Source organism: Danio rerio, chromosome 6, assembly GCF_049306965.1.
Source record: "Danio rerio strain Tuebingen ecotype United States chromosome 6, GRCz12tu, whole genome shotgun sequence".
NCBI lineage: Eukaryota > Metazoa > Chordata > Actinopteri > Cypriniformes > Danionidae > Danio > Danio rerio.
Window position 1 is genome coordinate 44599526 of NC_133181.1, and position 19183 is coordinate 44618708.

Here is a 19183-nt window from a genome sequence, read left to right on the forward strand (position 1 = left end):
ACTCAGTACCATCTAACTTCTGAGATTTTTCTGTAGATGCTGCTTAAATCTGTTAAAACCATAGACTGTAAAAAATAAAAAAATAAAAAAACACTATAAAAGTAGCATATAAAATGGAGAATTCAGCAGCACAGGAAACAACAGACCTGTCACAAATTATAAAATCGCTCATAAAAAAATAGAATTACTGCAGATAAAAGCATCACAAAAAATATTTTATAAACTTGACAAGAAAATCTCCAGTTTCACCACTAGTGATGAGTGTATATATCAATAACCCTTTTGTAACACTGTTCAGCCAGTGATAGGCTGCATATGTGGATATTGTGATTATGAAGGATATAAATATTAAATTTATAACATAAGTAGTAAGTAGATAATGTAATGAAATGTTATAACAATGAAATTCGAGGCACAATGTATTAGCCTTACCAACTTGATGTAATGAGCCCCTACATCCTCTAGATGGGGATAATGTACAAGGTTTACTATGTGCAGACCCATTGGTGCAGACATCAAAGGAAGTGTGTGGATAATATAATATAATATAATATAATATAATATAATATAATATAATATAATATAATATAATATAATATAATATAATATAATATAATATAATATAATATAATATAATATAATATAATATAATATAATATAATAAAGACAGTAAATCAACCACAAAGCTTGAATTCATAAAAAACACATTTTATTTACATAAATTACAAGAAAGCACAAACCAGAATCACCAGAAATCTACATTAAAAACATCTCGTATATAATACTTTAAACAGATTTACTATATTTTAACTCCATATCTCAAACAATACTTTATTATGGTTTCCATAAAAAGAATGGGTATACAGAGTTTAAACTGGCATCCCACTGATATGATCTAACTAGTCAGATAGAGAAAGAGTAAGAGAAAGAGAAACAAATGGGATATTGTACTCACAGCACGTTGAGAACAACATAACAGGCTTTATTCTTTATCCAGAATAGCCTTCTCAACATTAGCAAACACTTGATTTCATGACTAGTGAAGATAGGATTTATCAGTAAATCGCATTTGGCAAACAAACAGGAATCCTGTTTCTCAGAGTGAAGATGTTGTTGAGTCCACTACCTCTCTGCCATTACATACTGTAGGCACAATGTTGGAGGCCGAGGCTGGAAAGACACAATAGAAATAATATTAACTCGGGCTCATTCTGATTACGTAGCCTTTTATACATTTCTGGGGAGCGCCAAATATGTCTCAGGAGATAATTTTTTTGCAATATTTGTTTCCGCAACTTCACCAGAGGCCACTGTGTGTGCTTTTTCAGATCTCAAATTTGCCATTTGTGGCTGCTGTTCTAGTGTAAATCCACCAGAGGCCTCTGTCGACTAATTGACCGAGCGACTGACCCCGCCACCCACCCCCTTCCATATACCCAACCAACAGTGTTTTCAAAAACAATCCATGAAAAGAAAAGCCCTCACGGCAGCCTGATTTTTACCATCTTTTCAGATTTGACCAAATTCTCACCCTGGTATTTACTTGTTTATTTTATTGTTTGCCTTTTGTTTTTGCCTTATGTGCTTTCTGGAACCATTCTTCGCCAGACTTGAACCACGTCTTCACGGTCAACTCTGCGTCTCAAATCCTCCAATTTACGCAGTGAGCCACTGTACAAACTGGTAACAGCAAAAAAAAAAAAAAAAACATCCATATGGAGGTAAGCAGTCAGCTGGTTGCATGAAAAGGATTAGCATCATACTGCCCCGTTGCGTTCGTTTTAAAGATGAAATGCAGCCATACGTACTTCTGGTTACATAATTCGCGATCTCCAGAAATGTATATAGGGCTACGTTTTCAGAATGAGCCTATGTTGCAACATACAGTAGAAATATGCAAATCAAGGTATTGCTAAGCATCTGGATATGGTGTCTGATAAAAAGAAATCACTCATGCATGCATACTCAAACACCCATTTAATGTTCTAATGATTTTAGCAATTATTATTGCTGCAATAAAAATAAGAAAAAATAACTGAGGTGTACATCTTTAATCAGAGCTACAATATTATATCATTTAAAATATTCAGCTATTACTTTCACATTAAATTATTAAGAATGCTATTTTTTGACCTGTTGATTCCCTTATGCAGTACTCTGCATATATGAGTACACCCCTCACAAATCTTAAAAATATATATTTTTAATAGGAAGCTATACAATATTGTATTTGTGCATATACATTAAATTAGTCAGCACTGTAGCCAAATCTGGTGTTTATCCAAAGAAATAACTTATGATAACAGTCCAAAAACTAGTACACCTTATAGAAAAAAATAATTATATAAGAAAAACCTTAAAAAAAGAGGAAAAATCAAAAGAAGTAAAAATATGAAAAATGAAGTTTAATTTATATTTGCTATATTTTGCTTGAATTTAATTGTGTCATCTTTCCATTTTTAAATATGTTTGGTGACTAAAATATTATTTTAATAAATGTTTCTGTTTACAGTTTTTCTCAGTCGCTTTGGTGCGTTTCTCACAACACTAGTGCATTTCTGCAAAACAGTTAATGTATTTCTCAAAACAATTAGTACAAACTGCTAAACCTAGTTGATAACCTGCACGTCACTTGCTCAAAATGGATAATTCATTCGTCAAAAGCAAGTATCAATGTCAATCAAAGTGTCAGTGTCATCAAGATGAAAAGGCCTGACACCATTGTTTATGAACATGATAGTCAAATGGCTTTGTCATGTTTTCATTATAACAGTTTACTCTGGACAGTTAGTGAGATTTTGAGATTTTTTAAGTCAGATTTTGGTGACACTTCCTGAAAATGCTCAAGACAGCACTATATACTATTTGCACAGACATTTGAAAACTACAGTAAAGTTAGACATCACTGCATTTAGTGAGGTATCTGAGTACAAGACACTGAATATGTATGTTTGACATGTTTACTGCATTTGCTCTTTACAATTCTAATGTATTCACAGCATTGTGCAAAAGAATAAATACATGCTTATTTACAACAAACATAAACTTCCTTTGGGTAGAGCTGTGCACAACTGTAAACCATATTGCAGAACATATTGGAACTGAACCTACAACACACACAGGTCTGTAAATCATTCATCAAATTGTTCAATTTTTAAGACATTTTCCGAAAAATAAAGATTAAATTTTTTTTATAAATTTGCTTGCCAAATTTCGACAACTAGTTCAACATTTTTGTATGTAATGACTCAAGTAATAAAATGAGGACTATTAGTTTTATATAGAATTACTTTTCAGCATTTACAAGTTTAGTTAATTTTGACTGACATGGCATAAGCAACTGATAATGTTATAAACAGCAGAGAGTTGTATAAAAGCAATTGATGCATGTCCAAAAGCATCTGCAATGTGTTGGAATGAATTAGAAACTGCTACTAGGATGTGCACAAATATGTAATTGTATTGCAAAATGAAATAACTGTTGTGCAAATGTAAATAGTGTTGTGAGAAATGCAGCAAAGTGACTGAGAAAAACTGTAATAAATCTGTTTTGTTCAAATGCACAAACATAAATTGCCTATAATCACTGAGAAATGAATGAAAATATTCATTTTCAAAATGAGGTATACTTAATTTTGCTGAGCACTCTAACTATATTAATAACTACATTAGAGAAAAGTTACAATTACATTTTCAAAAGTGAATTTATATAAATGATGTGAGTAAAGTGTTTTTAATATTTTCAAAATAGTTTTATCAAAAATAAAATGCCAAAATATGGGTAAAATCATGTTTCAAATTTGTTTTTGTTTTCTTTTTTTTCTCAGAAAAAAATGCATCAAAACTAATACTGTACATTCTGTTAAATTCTGTTATTCTATAATAGGTAAAGCCATTTTATAACTAAAAGTAAATTGATATTTTTTGAGTTTTATATATATATTCTTATTATTAACTATATATTATATAATAATTCATCGGCAACAGAGTGTAGTTCATTTGTCCCATGAGTTTGAGGTTAAATTTGTTATTGATCCATTTCATTCGATTCCCAGACTTCCATGTAATTCAATAAACCCCAATCCATTCACTCTCAAGCTCAATAATACTTCATGTTTATGCTCCAATATTACTCCACCATCATAAAGTCCTCAATAATTTCATCAATATCTTTCACTTAAAATGCTGGTTCAGCAATTGCCAATCCATATTTCTTTTAATAAAACTCACACCAACAAGTTTGATTTATGCAGCAGCTGTTGATTATATTGATGAAGATGCAGATTTACTGAGGAAGGAGATCAGAAGTGATACCTTGAGAGAAGCTGGAGCCGGGGCCGGTGGTCACACTAAAGCGCGTGGTGGCCACTCTGAGTGTGGTGACGTTCTTTTGCGGCTGAAAGAGGATGATGTGGATTTTGGGAGCGAAGAGGCAGCCCAGAACCACCGAACCGCTCAGACTCACAGAGATGCACATGGTTGTGGTCTGTACCTGAAAGAGCAAAATATATTTGAAGTCAACATGATTAGCCATCCTATGAATTTTTTTTTTTTCAAATATTTCCCAAATTATGTTTAACAGAGCTTTGAATTTTTCACAGTATTTCCTATAGTATTTTCTTTTTTTTATATGGAGAAATTCTTATTTGCTTTATTTAGGCTAGAATAAATGCAGTTTTAATTAAAAAAAAAAAACTTCAAGGACAATATTATTAGCCACCTTAAGCAATATTTTTCCAAATGTGTACAGAACAAGCCATCGTTATACAATAATTTGCCCAACCTAATTAACCCAGTTAAGCCTTTAAATGTCACTTTAAGCTGAATACTGGTCTTGAAAAACATCAGTAAAATATTATGAACTGTCATCATGGCTAAGATTAAAAGGAAAAAATGATTAGAAATTAGTTAATAAAACTATAATGTTTAGCAATGTGTTGAAAAAATCTCCCATTAAACAGAAACTGTGAAAGAAAATACGGGAAGGCTAATAATTTTAACTTCAACTGTATGTAAAAGTTATTTCACAACATTTACAGCACATTTACACAGTGATACCATCTGACTGGCTGATTGTACTGTAGCTCACAATTGAGATTTCGTTTTATTACAATTAATGCTTAACATTTTTATTGTTGCTATACAGAAGGAGGAAATCAATCTGGTGTTCCTCTTTAGTCAGTGCTATGTTACTACTTTCATAATACATTACATTATATTACGTTACATTATTAAGCATGCACATGCACATGGACATTTTAGCCTGTTGGTTCCAAATAAAACAACTATAATTAAAACAAGAATTACAATAGGGACTGCTGATATTAAAAAGTGATTTCACCCCATTTACAGTACAGTACAGTGACTGGCTGATTCATATTTTAGCTCATAATTCAGAATTTTTTATAGTTAAATGTACATACCTGACTGTTATTTGTTTTCACAGAATTGAAATAGGAATGTTTTTTTATTTATTTATTTATATATTTATTTTAAAGTTTTATTTTTGACACGTTTGCCTTTATTTGACAGGATAGTAGGCTGACAGGAATTGAAATGGGGGTGGGATTGGGAAAGGTCCACAAGCCAGGATTCAAACTCAAGACGCCCGGAGCACTGCATACAGTATGTCAGCACACTAACCACTGGGCTATCGCACGTTTATAACTTCATTTCTTTTGTTATTGTTATTGTTATGCCATATCAGAAATTAACAAAGGGTTGAGTTATGTTAAAAGTGTCACAAAAAGAGAAAGCTGTTTACATGAATATGAACATGAGGGCAAACATGCAGAAAAAAAGAAAGAAAAAACCCCAATAATTTAAAATTCTGTAAAATTTTAAGATAAAGTTTTAAACACACATTTGGGCTCAAAGTCCTACTTTATATTTAAGTATAAAGACACATATATTTTAAAAAGGTATTTTATATTTAAATATACATGATTTAAATGTTTATTTTTTAAAAAAATATTTATTAATTTATAATAAAATTGAATTTATCTTCTTTCACAAAGATTACTTTCGATGTTAGTAATTTAATATAATTAATTACAGCTTCGTACTTTCTTATCCTTATTGTATTTATTTATATGTATTTTATATAACAAAAGTCCCTTGCAGTAAATGTGGATCTTTAAGCTACATAGACAGAACTGCAAGAAATAAATTCACATTTTGGGATGAAAACTCAGAATAGTGTGATTTAACATCAAAAATTGTCAGAAAAAAAGTAATTCTGACTTTACATCTTGCTATTTTTGTCTACAAACTGAAAAAAAAAAAAATCTGTATTTTAAGCCATGAACTCAGTATTGCAGGTAATGAATGCTGAAGTTTAGAATGTAAACTGAGAATCTAAATTTTAGAATATAGAATTGCATGAACAAAGTACAAATTTTGGAATATCAACTCAGAATAAACTAGTATAAAAATACAAAATGCAAGGTATAAACACTGAATTCAGAATATAAACAATTTAAACTCAACTAATTCTAAGTTAAAATCCTGCAATTATTATTATTTTGCAGAACGCTAAGAGAAACTGTAAGGCATAAATTGCGATGTCGAACCTCCAAGTAATAAATTTAGAATTTGAGATGTACAGTACAGAAAACTCAGAATTTTAAAATGTATACTCAGAATTATTATTATTATTATTATTATTATATATATATATATATATATATATATATATATATATATATTTTTTTTTTTTTTTTTTTTTTTTCAAATTAAAAAAATTCAGTCTTGCAGTTCTGAGTTTATATTTTTAAAATTTGAAATTTATATTGTTGTATAACAAGTCTGCATTAATTGTATTGGAGATAATTGTATTCGATCAAATCATATTCAGCAAGCATGTTAACATGGGTCTAAATTAATTTTGGACTTAATTCCAGTGTTGGTAAAGCCTGTGTATCTGAAGATGATGATGCATCTTCAGAGGATGCATCCATGTGCAAAGCAGGTGTGTGTGCCTTGAATAAGCAACCCCATGCATACTAATACAGGTATTAGAGACATGCATCGCCAAATAACATTTTGATGCAAGGCAGGAGAATCAACAGGAACTGTTTCTTCGCAGTTTTGGATGTTTGCTTTCTATCATTGTACATTTAATTAGGGAAGAGGTTTTCCTCCAAATCGAGGTGCATTCAAACGGTACATTTTTATTGCTTTGGGCATTGCCACAGATTCAAACACCATAGCTTTGGCATTCCTATTCTCTTTCTTTTGGGAAATCAGAAATGTTTCATGATAGAAATATTAGAATTTTCAATCTGAGCACACCGTTTTGATCTGAACAGGTTTGCAAACATTCAAATCTATTGTTAACAGCCCTCGCAGGGTCACGCACTGGAGAAACTTTTGTGACCTTGTTGAATTATTTCAAAGCAGGGTTCAGCTGCACTGAATGCGTTTTTTCTCAATGCCAGATAAACAAAGAGTAGTTCATTCTTCTGTGTGATAGATTTAAAAGAGTTTCTGTGAGAGCGGCAATGCGTCAGAATAAACCAAAGTGCTTTAAATTATGCATCGTTCAGAGGAGAGCTGTGCTTGGAAAGGACTTGTTTGTAATTTCCTAGCAAAGCTTTGCTCTTCTTTCCATAAACATACATGTTTCATGTAGAATCTCACACTGAATGAGACATTACGTTATAGTCGGCGTTTCCTCCATAATTGATAATCATCATTATTATTGAACAAAATATCTCAACATTGAAAGACTGGTGTCTGGCTCCAGCTAATGACTACACAAAGAGCAAGGCAGACAAGAACTTGACAGCATACTCAAATCTGCTTCTTCAGTATCATTACATGGCCCTGAAATAACTCATTTTGATTTGTCAATTGTGGTATTCTAAAGTTTTGCATAATTACAATATGTTTTAAAATTATTTATTGACTAAAACTCTTAATATTTTATTTTAATATATTAAGCATCACATCATAAATGACTTTAGACATAAGAGAGCCATGATCTTTTAGAAATCATATACTGTATGTCTAGCTTTATTCAGTGGTTTTTGAATGCTTGTCTTTTTTGTCATCTAAAATTTCTGTGTTCATTTGTTTTGTTTTTTTTGTATATAGTGTGCATGCACAGAATATGTAATATTTTTATTACTGTAATATACACAAAAATCAAACATAATATATATCCAGGATATGTATAGTCCTTCCAGGATTTGCAAGTCTAATGGTTCTAGAGATCACAAAATAAAAATAAAAAAATGTACAAGATGTTTATTTATTTTGACAGCAAGTTCTTGATTCGAAGCCAACAATGCCATAAGTTATGAGAAGAGTTAACAAAATCAGTTAATGTAGGCAGCAAATATATCTCGCTGCTCATAGACAAAAAATGTTACTCAATGCATTGTATTACATTCATTCATTAATTCATTCATTCATTTTCCTTCGGCTTAGTCCCACTACAGCAGAATGAACAACCAATTTTTCCAGCATATGTTTTGTGCAATGGATGCCCTTCCAGATGCAAACCATTATTGGAAAACACCCATACACTATAGCAGGGGTCACCAATCCTGGTCCTGGAGGGCCAGTGACTCTGCAGTGTTTAGCTCCAACTTGCCTCAACACACCTGCCTGGATGTTTCAAGTATACCTAGTAAGACCTTGATTAGCTTGTTCAGGTGTGTTTGATTAGGGTTGGAGCTAAAATCTGCAGGGCACCGGCCCTCCAGGAACAAGTTTGATGACCCCTGCACTATAGCATTCACACACGCACTCATAAACTAAGGTCAATTATTGTTTACCCAATTCACCTATATCGCATGTCTTTGTATGGTGGGGGAAATCGGAGCACCCAGAGGAAACCCACGTGAACACAGGAAGAACATGCAGACTCTACACAGAAATCCCAACTCACCCAGCTGGGACTTAAACCAGCGACCTTCTTGCTGCGACCAACAGTGCTAACCATTGAGCCACCATGCCACCCCATTTGCAATGTACATTACATATTACTCAAATTAAACAAAATGTTCTGCAGTTATAATATTACTACAGTATAACAATTTCATATATTTCTTTTCATCACAAACATCTGACACTAGAATATTTTTAATTTGAAACCAATTTACACTGTATTATATTTATTTTGAGGTGAAGGCCAATCTTTTTACTATGGTTTCAGAATTTTGCACTCTACTTTGAAAAAAAAGTTTTTTTCTTACTATAATTATTGTTTATTTTCCAAATTTAGGATTTAATTTTTTAATTCACAATCTGAAGATGAACTATTTTAGCACACAAGGGGCACATACTGGATCAGTGGTGTGCTGTAATTGGTAGGTAAGAGACAGAAATGCTTCAACTAGAATGATATGTGCAGGATGAATGAGGCTGTATAGCATCTCCTATGAGTGTGTGTGGGAGTGTGTTTCAGTCTCGGTCTCAAAGGCACACCTTGCTATCTGAACAGAGGCCCCAGCTGGGAATCATCCTCCCATGCTCTAACACATCACCTCGCACACTCACAGTGTGAGAGAGAGAGAGAGAGAGAGAGAGAGAGAGAGAGACAGAGAGAGACGCAGAAACCCTGAGCAGAGAATGACATCCTGTCCAATCAGAACTCGAGGAGATTCCCTTCTCTCTTGACACCTTTTTGTCTCTCTGTTTTTTCCCCTGTATTCTTTCTTCTAGCCTTGATGGATGATGTAGACTGACCCTTACAGAAGCCCCTACAGCCATAACATCTCTGGATCATGTTTCTATCCTTTTATTTTTGCTCACTGGATCATCCAAATGCAATATACTGTACAGTGGCCATTATAGCAGATATGCTGCTGTCTGCACCACTACTGGACGGTCAGAATATCTGGACACACACATGTAAAAAGATGTATGTATGTATGTATGTATGTATGTATGTATGTATGTATGTATGTATAGATGAATAAATGAATGAATGAATGAATGAATGAATGGATGGATGGATGGATGGATGGATGGATGGATGGATGGATGGATGAACAGACGGATGGATGAATAGATATACAGTCTGATAGATAGATAGATAGATAGATAGATACTGTAGATAGATAGATAGATACTGTAGATAGATAGATGGACGGACGGACGGACGGACGGACGGACGGACGGACGGACAGACAGACAGACAGACAGACAGACAGACAGACGGACGGGTTGGTGGATGGGTGGGTGGCTGGATGGGTGGATGCGTGGATGGATGTTTTATAGAATAATGCAACATAGTCATGAAAATCTATAGTTTTTTTTAATTGACATAAATAATAAAAATGTTCTATTTAGATGTGCACGCAAGCATTCTTTAGGAAATGTAAAGGTGTTTATTTAATAGTGTCTGTCCTGAGGCACTTGACAGAAGGATACTCATATCATCTGAATAGCATGTTTTCACAGGCTAGTCATTTGTCGGGATGAAATATCCCCACTTTCTTTGTTCTGCATTGAACAGCTTTTGAGCCACATGAAATGTGAGCTTCTCCTTTCATCAGTGCAAAAGACAGGTGATCAAAGAGATTTCTCTATCTGCCATCTGAATTGGCAGGTACGATAACAAAAAAAATCAATCAGGCAAACTCCTGAACTCACGCACTTAGGGAAATTGTATATATGCTAAAAATAAAGGATAAAGTCATTGTCAGAAAATGATTAAGGGATACAAGAGAAGCTCATTATCTAAATGATGAAAAATATTCCATGCTGTCATTGTGTGTGCAGTCTGATTTGAAACAGCCCCTCTGATATCTGTTCCCAGAGGAGAACCGGTAAAATCCCCCAGCACAAGATTCACTTCTCTAGGAGATCACATTGTTGTAAAGAACACCAAAGCTTTCATTAACAATATTGCTGGAGAGAAAAGCCAAATCTACACTAAGCAAAGCAAAAAAATTAATTTAGAGATGTCTTCAAAGAAACTTTTCAATATTGTTTTTTTAATGACATATTGTAGTCGTTACAAGACTAAATTTAAATGGTCGTTTTTTTTCAGATTTTGTTCTCCATAGACTTTTAAATTATATATTTTTATATAAATGATAAAAATATGCTTAACATTTTATGTGCAAAACTAAAATGTTTGAAAATTAGTTTGAAATTTATATTAGTTAGATAAGAAGTTTTTGTTAAAGAAAGTGTGCTAAAAAAAAACTTAAATAAATAAATAAAAATAAATTAATTAATCAATAAATAAATAAAATAAATGAAAATAAATAAATAAATAAATAAATAAATAAATAAATAAATATGAAAAGTTATGCTTTTTAGACTAAAATAACATGATTCTCTGAAACCAAATTATGAAACATAAATGTTTTGAATGAAAGTTCCTAAATGTAGCTCCTCATTTAAAAAAACGAAACACCTATAGCTTATACCAAAATGTGCTGCAATGCGTCATATTATAATCCCAGTATCACATTATCATGTAATCATATTCCTTCCATAATACACCCCCAATTAAAAGAAGAACTTGAACCTACGAACAATTGATTTGTACCATTTTTTAAAATTCATTTAGCCAATCTCTGGGTCTGGTGGGAGCACCTGTCTTAGCTTAAATCATTGAATCGCATTAACAATAAGCATCTTGCTGAAAATGTTCAACAGCACCTGAAAAAATAGTCCTCAGGTAACAGCTTTCAGCTCTACATAATATCATTACACCAGCTTAAGCCTTGGTACGGCAACAAAGATCCTTGATTTTTATCCCAGAATGAGAATATAGTTCCTATCCATACCGACCTAAAAACAGCAACATTTTAGTTTCCATAGGTATTAATACCAACTCAGGTTCATTCTGAAATGTACCTCTATATTCATTTCTGAAGACTGCCAAATACGTGCCAGGAGCTACATTTTTTGTATTTTTTATTTTTTATTTTCCGATCAACTGTACCCTCTTCCCCTTCCCTAAATCCAATCAATAGTTTTCAAAAACACAGATTGACCCGCGCCCACCCACTTCCCTAAACCCCACTGACAAATTTAAAAAGCAATTCAGAAAAAGACAAACCTTCACCTGAATTTTACCACGTTTTACCACATTCTCACCCTGTTATTTACTTGTTTATTTTATCTTTTGACTTCTGTTTTTGTCTTAACTGCTTTCTGGAACCATTCTTCACTGGACTCAAATCCTGTCATCGTGGCCAATTCCTCTCTGCATCTCAAGTCCACCGACGTACATGGCGAGCTAACGGAACAAACTTTTAACAGCCTGTAATCCATCTACATGGAGGTAAGCGGTCAGCTGGTAATCGCAAAAAGGAATGGTGTCATACCAACCGGTGGCATTCATTTAAAAATGAAGTGCAGGCATACGTATTTCTAGCTACATAATTCACAATCTCCAGAAATGTATATAGGGCTACCTTATCAGAATGATCCAATGTTGCTTAGTACATGATGTAACTACAGAAGAAACAAGCTTTAAATAGGAAAATTATCAAAACTCCTTTTTGAGATGCTAATAGTTTAATCCAATTCAATGATTTATGCTAGGCTAAAGGTGCTCCTGTCAGATGTGGAGATTGACTGAATGGATTAAAAAATGATAAAATGCAGTTGTTTAACTCTAGGGGGCTTGTATAATTATACTATTTCCCTCCAAAACCCTTAATATTCTTATAATAATTTTTAATAAGCAGCAAATAATGTGTTTATTGAGCTAAAAATCAGTTAATGGATTGTTAATAGCAAGAACTGTACCAAACCTTTTATAACTAGGGGTGCTTTCACACCTGCCTTATTTAGTTCGATTAAATCGCACTAGAGTTTGTTTCCCCTTCTGGTACGGTTCGTTTGGGCACTCGAGTGGTACTCGAATGGTACTCGAGTGCTCACCAAAAGCGGACCAAATAAGCGTACCGAGAAATGCTTGAAGAGGTGGTCTAGGTACGCTTTCTAACGAACCCTGGAGCGGTTAGTTTGTGGTGAGAATATGATCCGTACTAAAACAGGTCCAACCGCAAAAAGTACTGCGCGTCAGCTGCCGTAGGCCGATGTGCTGTGCATTATGGAATATGGAGGAAAAATATTTGTTGACAGCGCTTTACCAACAGAGAGAGAAAGAGGGGAAAACATTCCCTGATGGATCGTTGGTAATATTTCCGCAAGATGACCATATTGCAGTTTAGCTAAATTAATTCACGGCTCCTCCTGAAGCGACGAGTGATGCATTAAACACTGTTTTCCAGCCGCGGCCGTGCTTCATTTTCGTAATGTATAGTTTGTCTAAAGCAGGCATACAATCAGCCAGCGCAGTCGTCCCTTCAGAGTAAAAGGTTTTGTTTACGTGCGGGAGTTCACTGGCATTTTCCCGCACGTGAATTCTGACCAATCAATAAGCAGTTTAGGAAATATGTTTAACAACATCTGGCCAATGAGAGATGTGGATTTTGTCAGATGACTGCATTTTGGTTCGTTTCAACTGGTTCAGACCAAAGCCAGCAGTGTGGTGTGAAAACGACCCAAAGACGGCAGAAGATGCAACAATGTATCCTTTATTGCACTTGGTCCGGACCAAATGAAGCGAACTACAGATGTGAAAGCACCCTAGGTCTACTTCAGTGCTTCTTAACTCTGCTTGACTGAATGTATATTTTTGTATTGTTTATTAGGGTGACAATTTTAACATCTGTCCAGGAGCAATGGATGAAAAATAGCCTACTAGGTTATTCTGGTGCATTTGCAGCAATGCTAATTAATGCACACTGTCCCTGCCAAATAAACAAATAAATAAATATTTGTACTTACCCTATAGTCACTGGCAGTAACATAGAAGATGGGCTGGAAAGCCAGCCAGATTATACATGTGGTGTACATGGTGAAGCCGATGAACTTGGCTTCGTTGAAGTTCTCTGGGCACTTTCGAGTCTTAAAGGCATAAAAGGTACAGAGGATGATGAGGACACAGTTGTAGGTTAAGGACATCAGCATGCTCGAGTCCTTGCTGTTGCACTTCAATGTCACCACGTCTCTTCTTTCAGGACTGACCTCCTTTCTCACCCCCGGAGCCTCGACCAGGAGCCAGACCACTACCACAAGAAGCTGACAGGAGATAAGAGCAGCGCAGATGGCCACCTGTGAGGCTGGACTGATGAACCTCGGCCTTTGAGCTCCATCTTTAACACCGTTGAAAATCCGAGCAATGCGATTGGTCTTGGTGAGTAATGCAGAGTAGCAAACGGCGAAGGACGTGCCCAGACCGAGCCGTCGTAACGTGCACACAACGGCTGAAGGTTTGCTGATGTAGATGAAAGTCATGAAATAGCAAAGAAGGACGCCTAGGAGAAGAATATAGGAAAGTTCCCGTCCACTAGCCTTCACCACCGGAGTCTCGTTGTTTTTCAGGAAGAGGCCAATGACGAAGAGCGTGCAAAGCATGCCGAGGCAAGCAATAGAGACAGGTCCAATTGCCCAGGCATCCTCCCAATGAATGTACTCCTCAGGTAAGTCATAACAGCCTGTGAGATTGTCTAGAGGCCACTGTCCGAAGCTACAATCCGCACATGTGAATTCATCCAGGAGGTATTGGTAGGGCTGACAGGGAATGCAAATCCAGCAGCAAACATCTCCGGGCTGCATGCTTTTAATTTCGTTTTTCCTACATGGGTCGCTGCACTGGGATGTGGGCACCGCTTGGCTCTCCCAAGGAATTAAGGTTGTGTTCAGAGTCAAATCCTGAGCCCAGTAGCCCACCTTTCTATAGACGTACTCATCATTCTCTTTGTGATAATGGAAGATGTTGTAGCGGCCCAAACTGTCTCCGTATGCATCAAAGTGAATGATGTTATCAGTATCGGCCGGGCGAAATGGAGCTGTGGACACAAAAGGGCAAATGAGAAACATCATTTATTTACATTCTCAAAGATATTCCACAGCCGCAAAGTGTTTTTTATTGTGTACTTTCTTCAGAGTCGTGCCCTGCACATTTCTCATTAGGTTTGTAGATGCACTGGACTCAGGTGTGAACGGTACATTTACATAATTGAGGTCAGGAGGCTGAAACATAGTCTGCTTTCTATGATGTAATTTGGCATTCTTGGAAGAACGTAGTGAAAACAGCAATCAAGATTAGACATGTGCCAATATTCAATGATATAATATGCCTGTCGAGCTTTATTCTACAATAACAAACGCCTGGATGTACTTTATGCCTTATTATACGGATGTCACTAAATGTAATTAACATTGTTCTGAGTTGTAATCAGTGTTAGGCAATAATGTCTTACTAGTTATGGCACTACTTTCGACAGTAACTAATACTGTAACACATTACCTTTTAAATATATTAACTCCGTTATTTTTACAATATGATGCATTTGTACGTTACTTGGTAAATTAATACATTTTGGCTGCAGTCTAGCCTACATCTTCATGTTTACAGCTGTGACACATTGTGGGATTGGTGGATGCCAGCCAACTAATGTAAAGAAGCCATGTCGTGTACGAGGTGCCAGACTAGATAAAAGAGCAGAGAGACAGAATGAGCTCGAGCTACACCAAGTGTGCACGCGAGAGAGATTGAGAGACTATTTACGTTACTATTATTAATTACTTTTTTTAATATTACTATGTTTGTTGTTTCAAATAAACAAGCACACATTTGTTATCTTTAGTTTAGTAGACACAGAGACACATTTCTGTTATATTTCAGAACAGGGTTTTTTAAATGTATAGTGTTGTAAAGCAAATTTTGCAATTTGAATATACTCAGCTTACTTTCTGTAAGTTGTTTACACACCACATGTAGTTTGTGGTTAGTTTGAAAATAGCTCATTTCATTATTGAGCAACTGTTTTGTTTTGTTTTGTTTTTTGTTTAGAATGCATAAAATGTATGGTTGTTTATAATAGCAGTGTTTTGGTGCTGAGGTAATAGTAATTTCAGATTACTTTCAGGTATATATTTCAAAATGTTTTTGTGTTTGTTGCATATTGTTGCTAGTTTTCATACTCAAGCTGTGAAGGAACATGTTTAATGATTAAATACAAACTTTATGACACTAAAGTAACTTTTTTTTTGCTTCTGAACAAATTATTCAGCTGGTTTATAACCTTGTGATATTTTTATTTCTGTGCTGCTGGTCTAACTTCAATAAATTAGTGTTAAAAATGACTTTTTATTTAAGTTTGTCTTGTGTTTTAGTTGTGAGAATGCAAATTAATTAAAACTGTGAAGATGATCAACAGTGTATTTTCCATCCAGCACTGAAGTAATATTATAAAGGCATTAATGGGAGCATTAAAACGCTTTTTGGAAAAACAACTCAGAAGTTACATTTAACAGTAATGCATAACTTTTTGGTGTAAGTAATTGATAAAGTAGTTGCGTTACTTTTTGAATAAAAAAAACTAGTTACTGTGACTAGTTATTATTTTTCAGTGACTAGCACAACAATGGTTGTAATAGTTTATTAATTATTTAATTAAATGCAAAACTGACAGAAACAAAAATGGCTGAATGGAGCACACACTAACCTACTGTACTCACCACACCATAACAAGATGGCATAAAACAGTTAAATATATATATATATATATACAGGTGAAGTCTGAATTATAAGACCCCCCCCCCCCCCCAACCCCCCCCCTGGATTTATTAGCCCCAAATTTATTTTTCCCCAAATTTCTGTTTAACGAAGAGAAGATTTTTTTTCAACACATTTCTAGACTCAATAGTTTTAATGACTCATTTTTAATAACACATTTATTTCATCTCTGCCATGATGACAGTAAATAATATTTTACTAGTTATTTTTCAAGACACTTCTTAATAGCTTAAAGTGACATTTGAAGGCTTAACCAGGTTAATAAGGTTAACTAAACAGGGTAATTAGGCAAGTTATCGTATAACGATGGTTTGTTCTGTAGACTATCGAAAAAATATATAGCTTAGTGGCTAATAATTTTGACCTTAAAATGGTTTTTAAAAAATTAAAAACTTCTTTTTTTTTTTGTAGCCAAAATAAAACAAATAGGACTTTTTACAGAAGAAAAAAATATTATCAGAAATACTGTGAAAATTTTCTTGGTTTGTTAGACATCATTTAGGAAATATTTAAAAAAGAAAAAAAAATTAAAAGGGGGGGCAATTAATTCTGACTTCAACTGTATATATATATATATACACATGTATATAGTTACAGTGATTGTTAAGATGATACAAAGTACCCTAATTGATCTGTGTTTTTAGTTTTAACAGTTGTTAGCTGGTAATAAATTACCTTGGAATGACATGACTGACCAAACAGAATCAAGTATTCCACACAGCGATGTAATAAATTGTGATATTGAACATGCTTGATGTTGTTATTATGGACACTTCAAAATACAGTGAAATAAATATTAAATGTTAAATTTTTTATAATTCCTACTAGGAATATTCAGATTGTTGTAAGGGCAGTGGTGTTCATCACAGCACCAAAGGACTGAAACCTTCATACTGTAGGCTATTAATTTTGAAACATTTTCTCAAGTTATCCACAACATGCCTGAGATGTTAATAAAAAATGTACTGTATTCTTCTAAAAATGTTTTCTTCTATTGTCCAATGTTTTACAGCAAGGCCCCAGCTGTTAACATCAGTGAAACTAAACTGACAATGAAAAGTATTTATAAATAATGCAATAATCTTGGGTTATGTTAATTGCAAGTTCAGTAGATTTTTAAACTAATATTAAAAATTCCTGTAACAAATGTAGCCATTTCTCTGTGACATTTACTAATGAGACCATGTATTACCAAACATATTAACCTTATAATAATTTTGTAATTTAATTAGTATTTAAACAAAATAAAGCAATACAGCAAATGTAAAATTCTTTATTGTTATTATTATTATTATTATTACAGCGTTTATAACAGGTTATTATACCTGTTAAAGTAACCCTTTATGCAGCACATCATGATAAAATCTTCAGCAATTTTCACAAAAAGAAAATGTGTACATCCTTATGGGTTTCACTTTACAATAGTATTGCATTAAATTCATTAGTTAATATATTTACTATAACATAAACTAATTATGAACAATACTTGTATAGCATTTATTCATCGTAGTTCAACATTTACTAGTGAAAATCCTGCATTAAAAGCTCGAAAGTTCATTTTCATGTTTGTTAACATTAGTTAATTCACTGAGAGTTAACATAAACTAACAATGAACGACTGTATTTTCAATTACTAACAAGAATAAATACTGTTTTGTTCATTGTTAGTTCATGTTAGTAGATGCATTATTTAACATTAACTAACACAACCTTATTGTGAAGTGTTCTCATATATTTACATGATATGTACCCCTGCTTTTACTTGTTTAAATCATTTAGATGTTAGCATGGAGTTAATGAGACTAATGCATGTAATAAAACACTCCACTGTACATGGGTCATATGTTGGATTCATGCATTAGTCTAATCTATTTTACAGCAGCTGTTTTCCCCTGGGGGAAACTTCCTCCATCCATTTATCTTTCAAATTGATTTCTTTGACTAAAGGAATAGATGTTAATGTATTAAGATATACTGCTGAAGGTAAAGCTAGCCTTTGTTTTGACATTTAAATTACTGTAACAGGGAAAATATTAACTTAAGACTCAAATGGGCTTCCAAGAATCAAAGTCTTGGACATGTAATACAAGTGTAATACTATTTTTGTTGTATACATTAGATTGTGTCTTGATTAATTTTTGTTTAACATTTTTATCATGATTTATAGAAGACACTCTCTAAAATGTAATTCAGTATAACAATAGTTTATATACAGTACCAAAAAAACAAGAATACTTTAGTGATGTACATTTTACATAACATGACAAACATTATTTCACTCTTATTTTGTCTTTTTATTTCCATAAAAGTCGTTTGAAACATTACAGTAGGCTTTTTACTTGTGTTTAATATGTTTTGTATTAATATAAAATCCCTTCTGTCATGAACACTCTCAGGATTTACCATGGTAATGAATATGTATATGGCAATGTTGATGTATTTAGTCTTGGTGGTATGGATCTAGTACGCTGCTGCTGTTGCTTTGATATGGCAGAGCAAGTACCGAGACCTGCTACTGCCAGTATATACACAGACATGCCGTCTAAGAATATAATACACTGCTGCTGCAAACAAAATATACAGTTAAAATCACAAATATTAGCCCCCCTTTGAATA

At 33.8% G+C, this 19183-nt stretch overlaps 1 protein-coding gene across 4 annotated transcripts in view; it reads right to left on the reverse strand.

The window, feature by feature from the left end:
• Positions 1–687: 687 nt before the first annotated feature.
• grm2a (glutamate receptor, metabotropic 2a) overlaps positions 688–19183 on the reverse strand; it is a 90341-nt gene continuing 71845 nt past the window's right edge. For 3 of the 4 annotated variants that reach the window (XM_021476790.3, XM_005166117.6, XM_073952633.1), the window contains 3 exons: positions 13771–14834; positions 4315–4492; positions 688–1170 (listed from right to left, as the gene is read on the reverse strand). In XM_021476790.3, coding sequence (XP_021332465.1) covers positions 1097–1170; positions 4315–4492; positions 13771–14834 — 1316 coding nt within the window. In that variant the 3' untranslated portion in view covers positions 688–1096. 4 annotated transcript variants of the gene reach the window in all.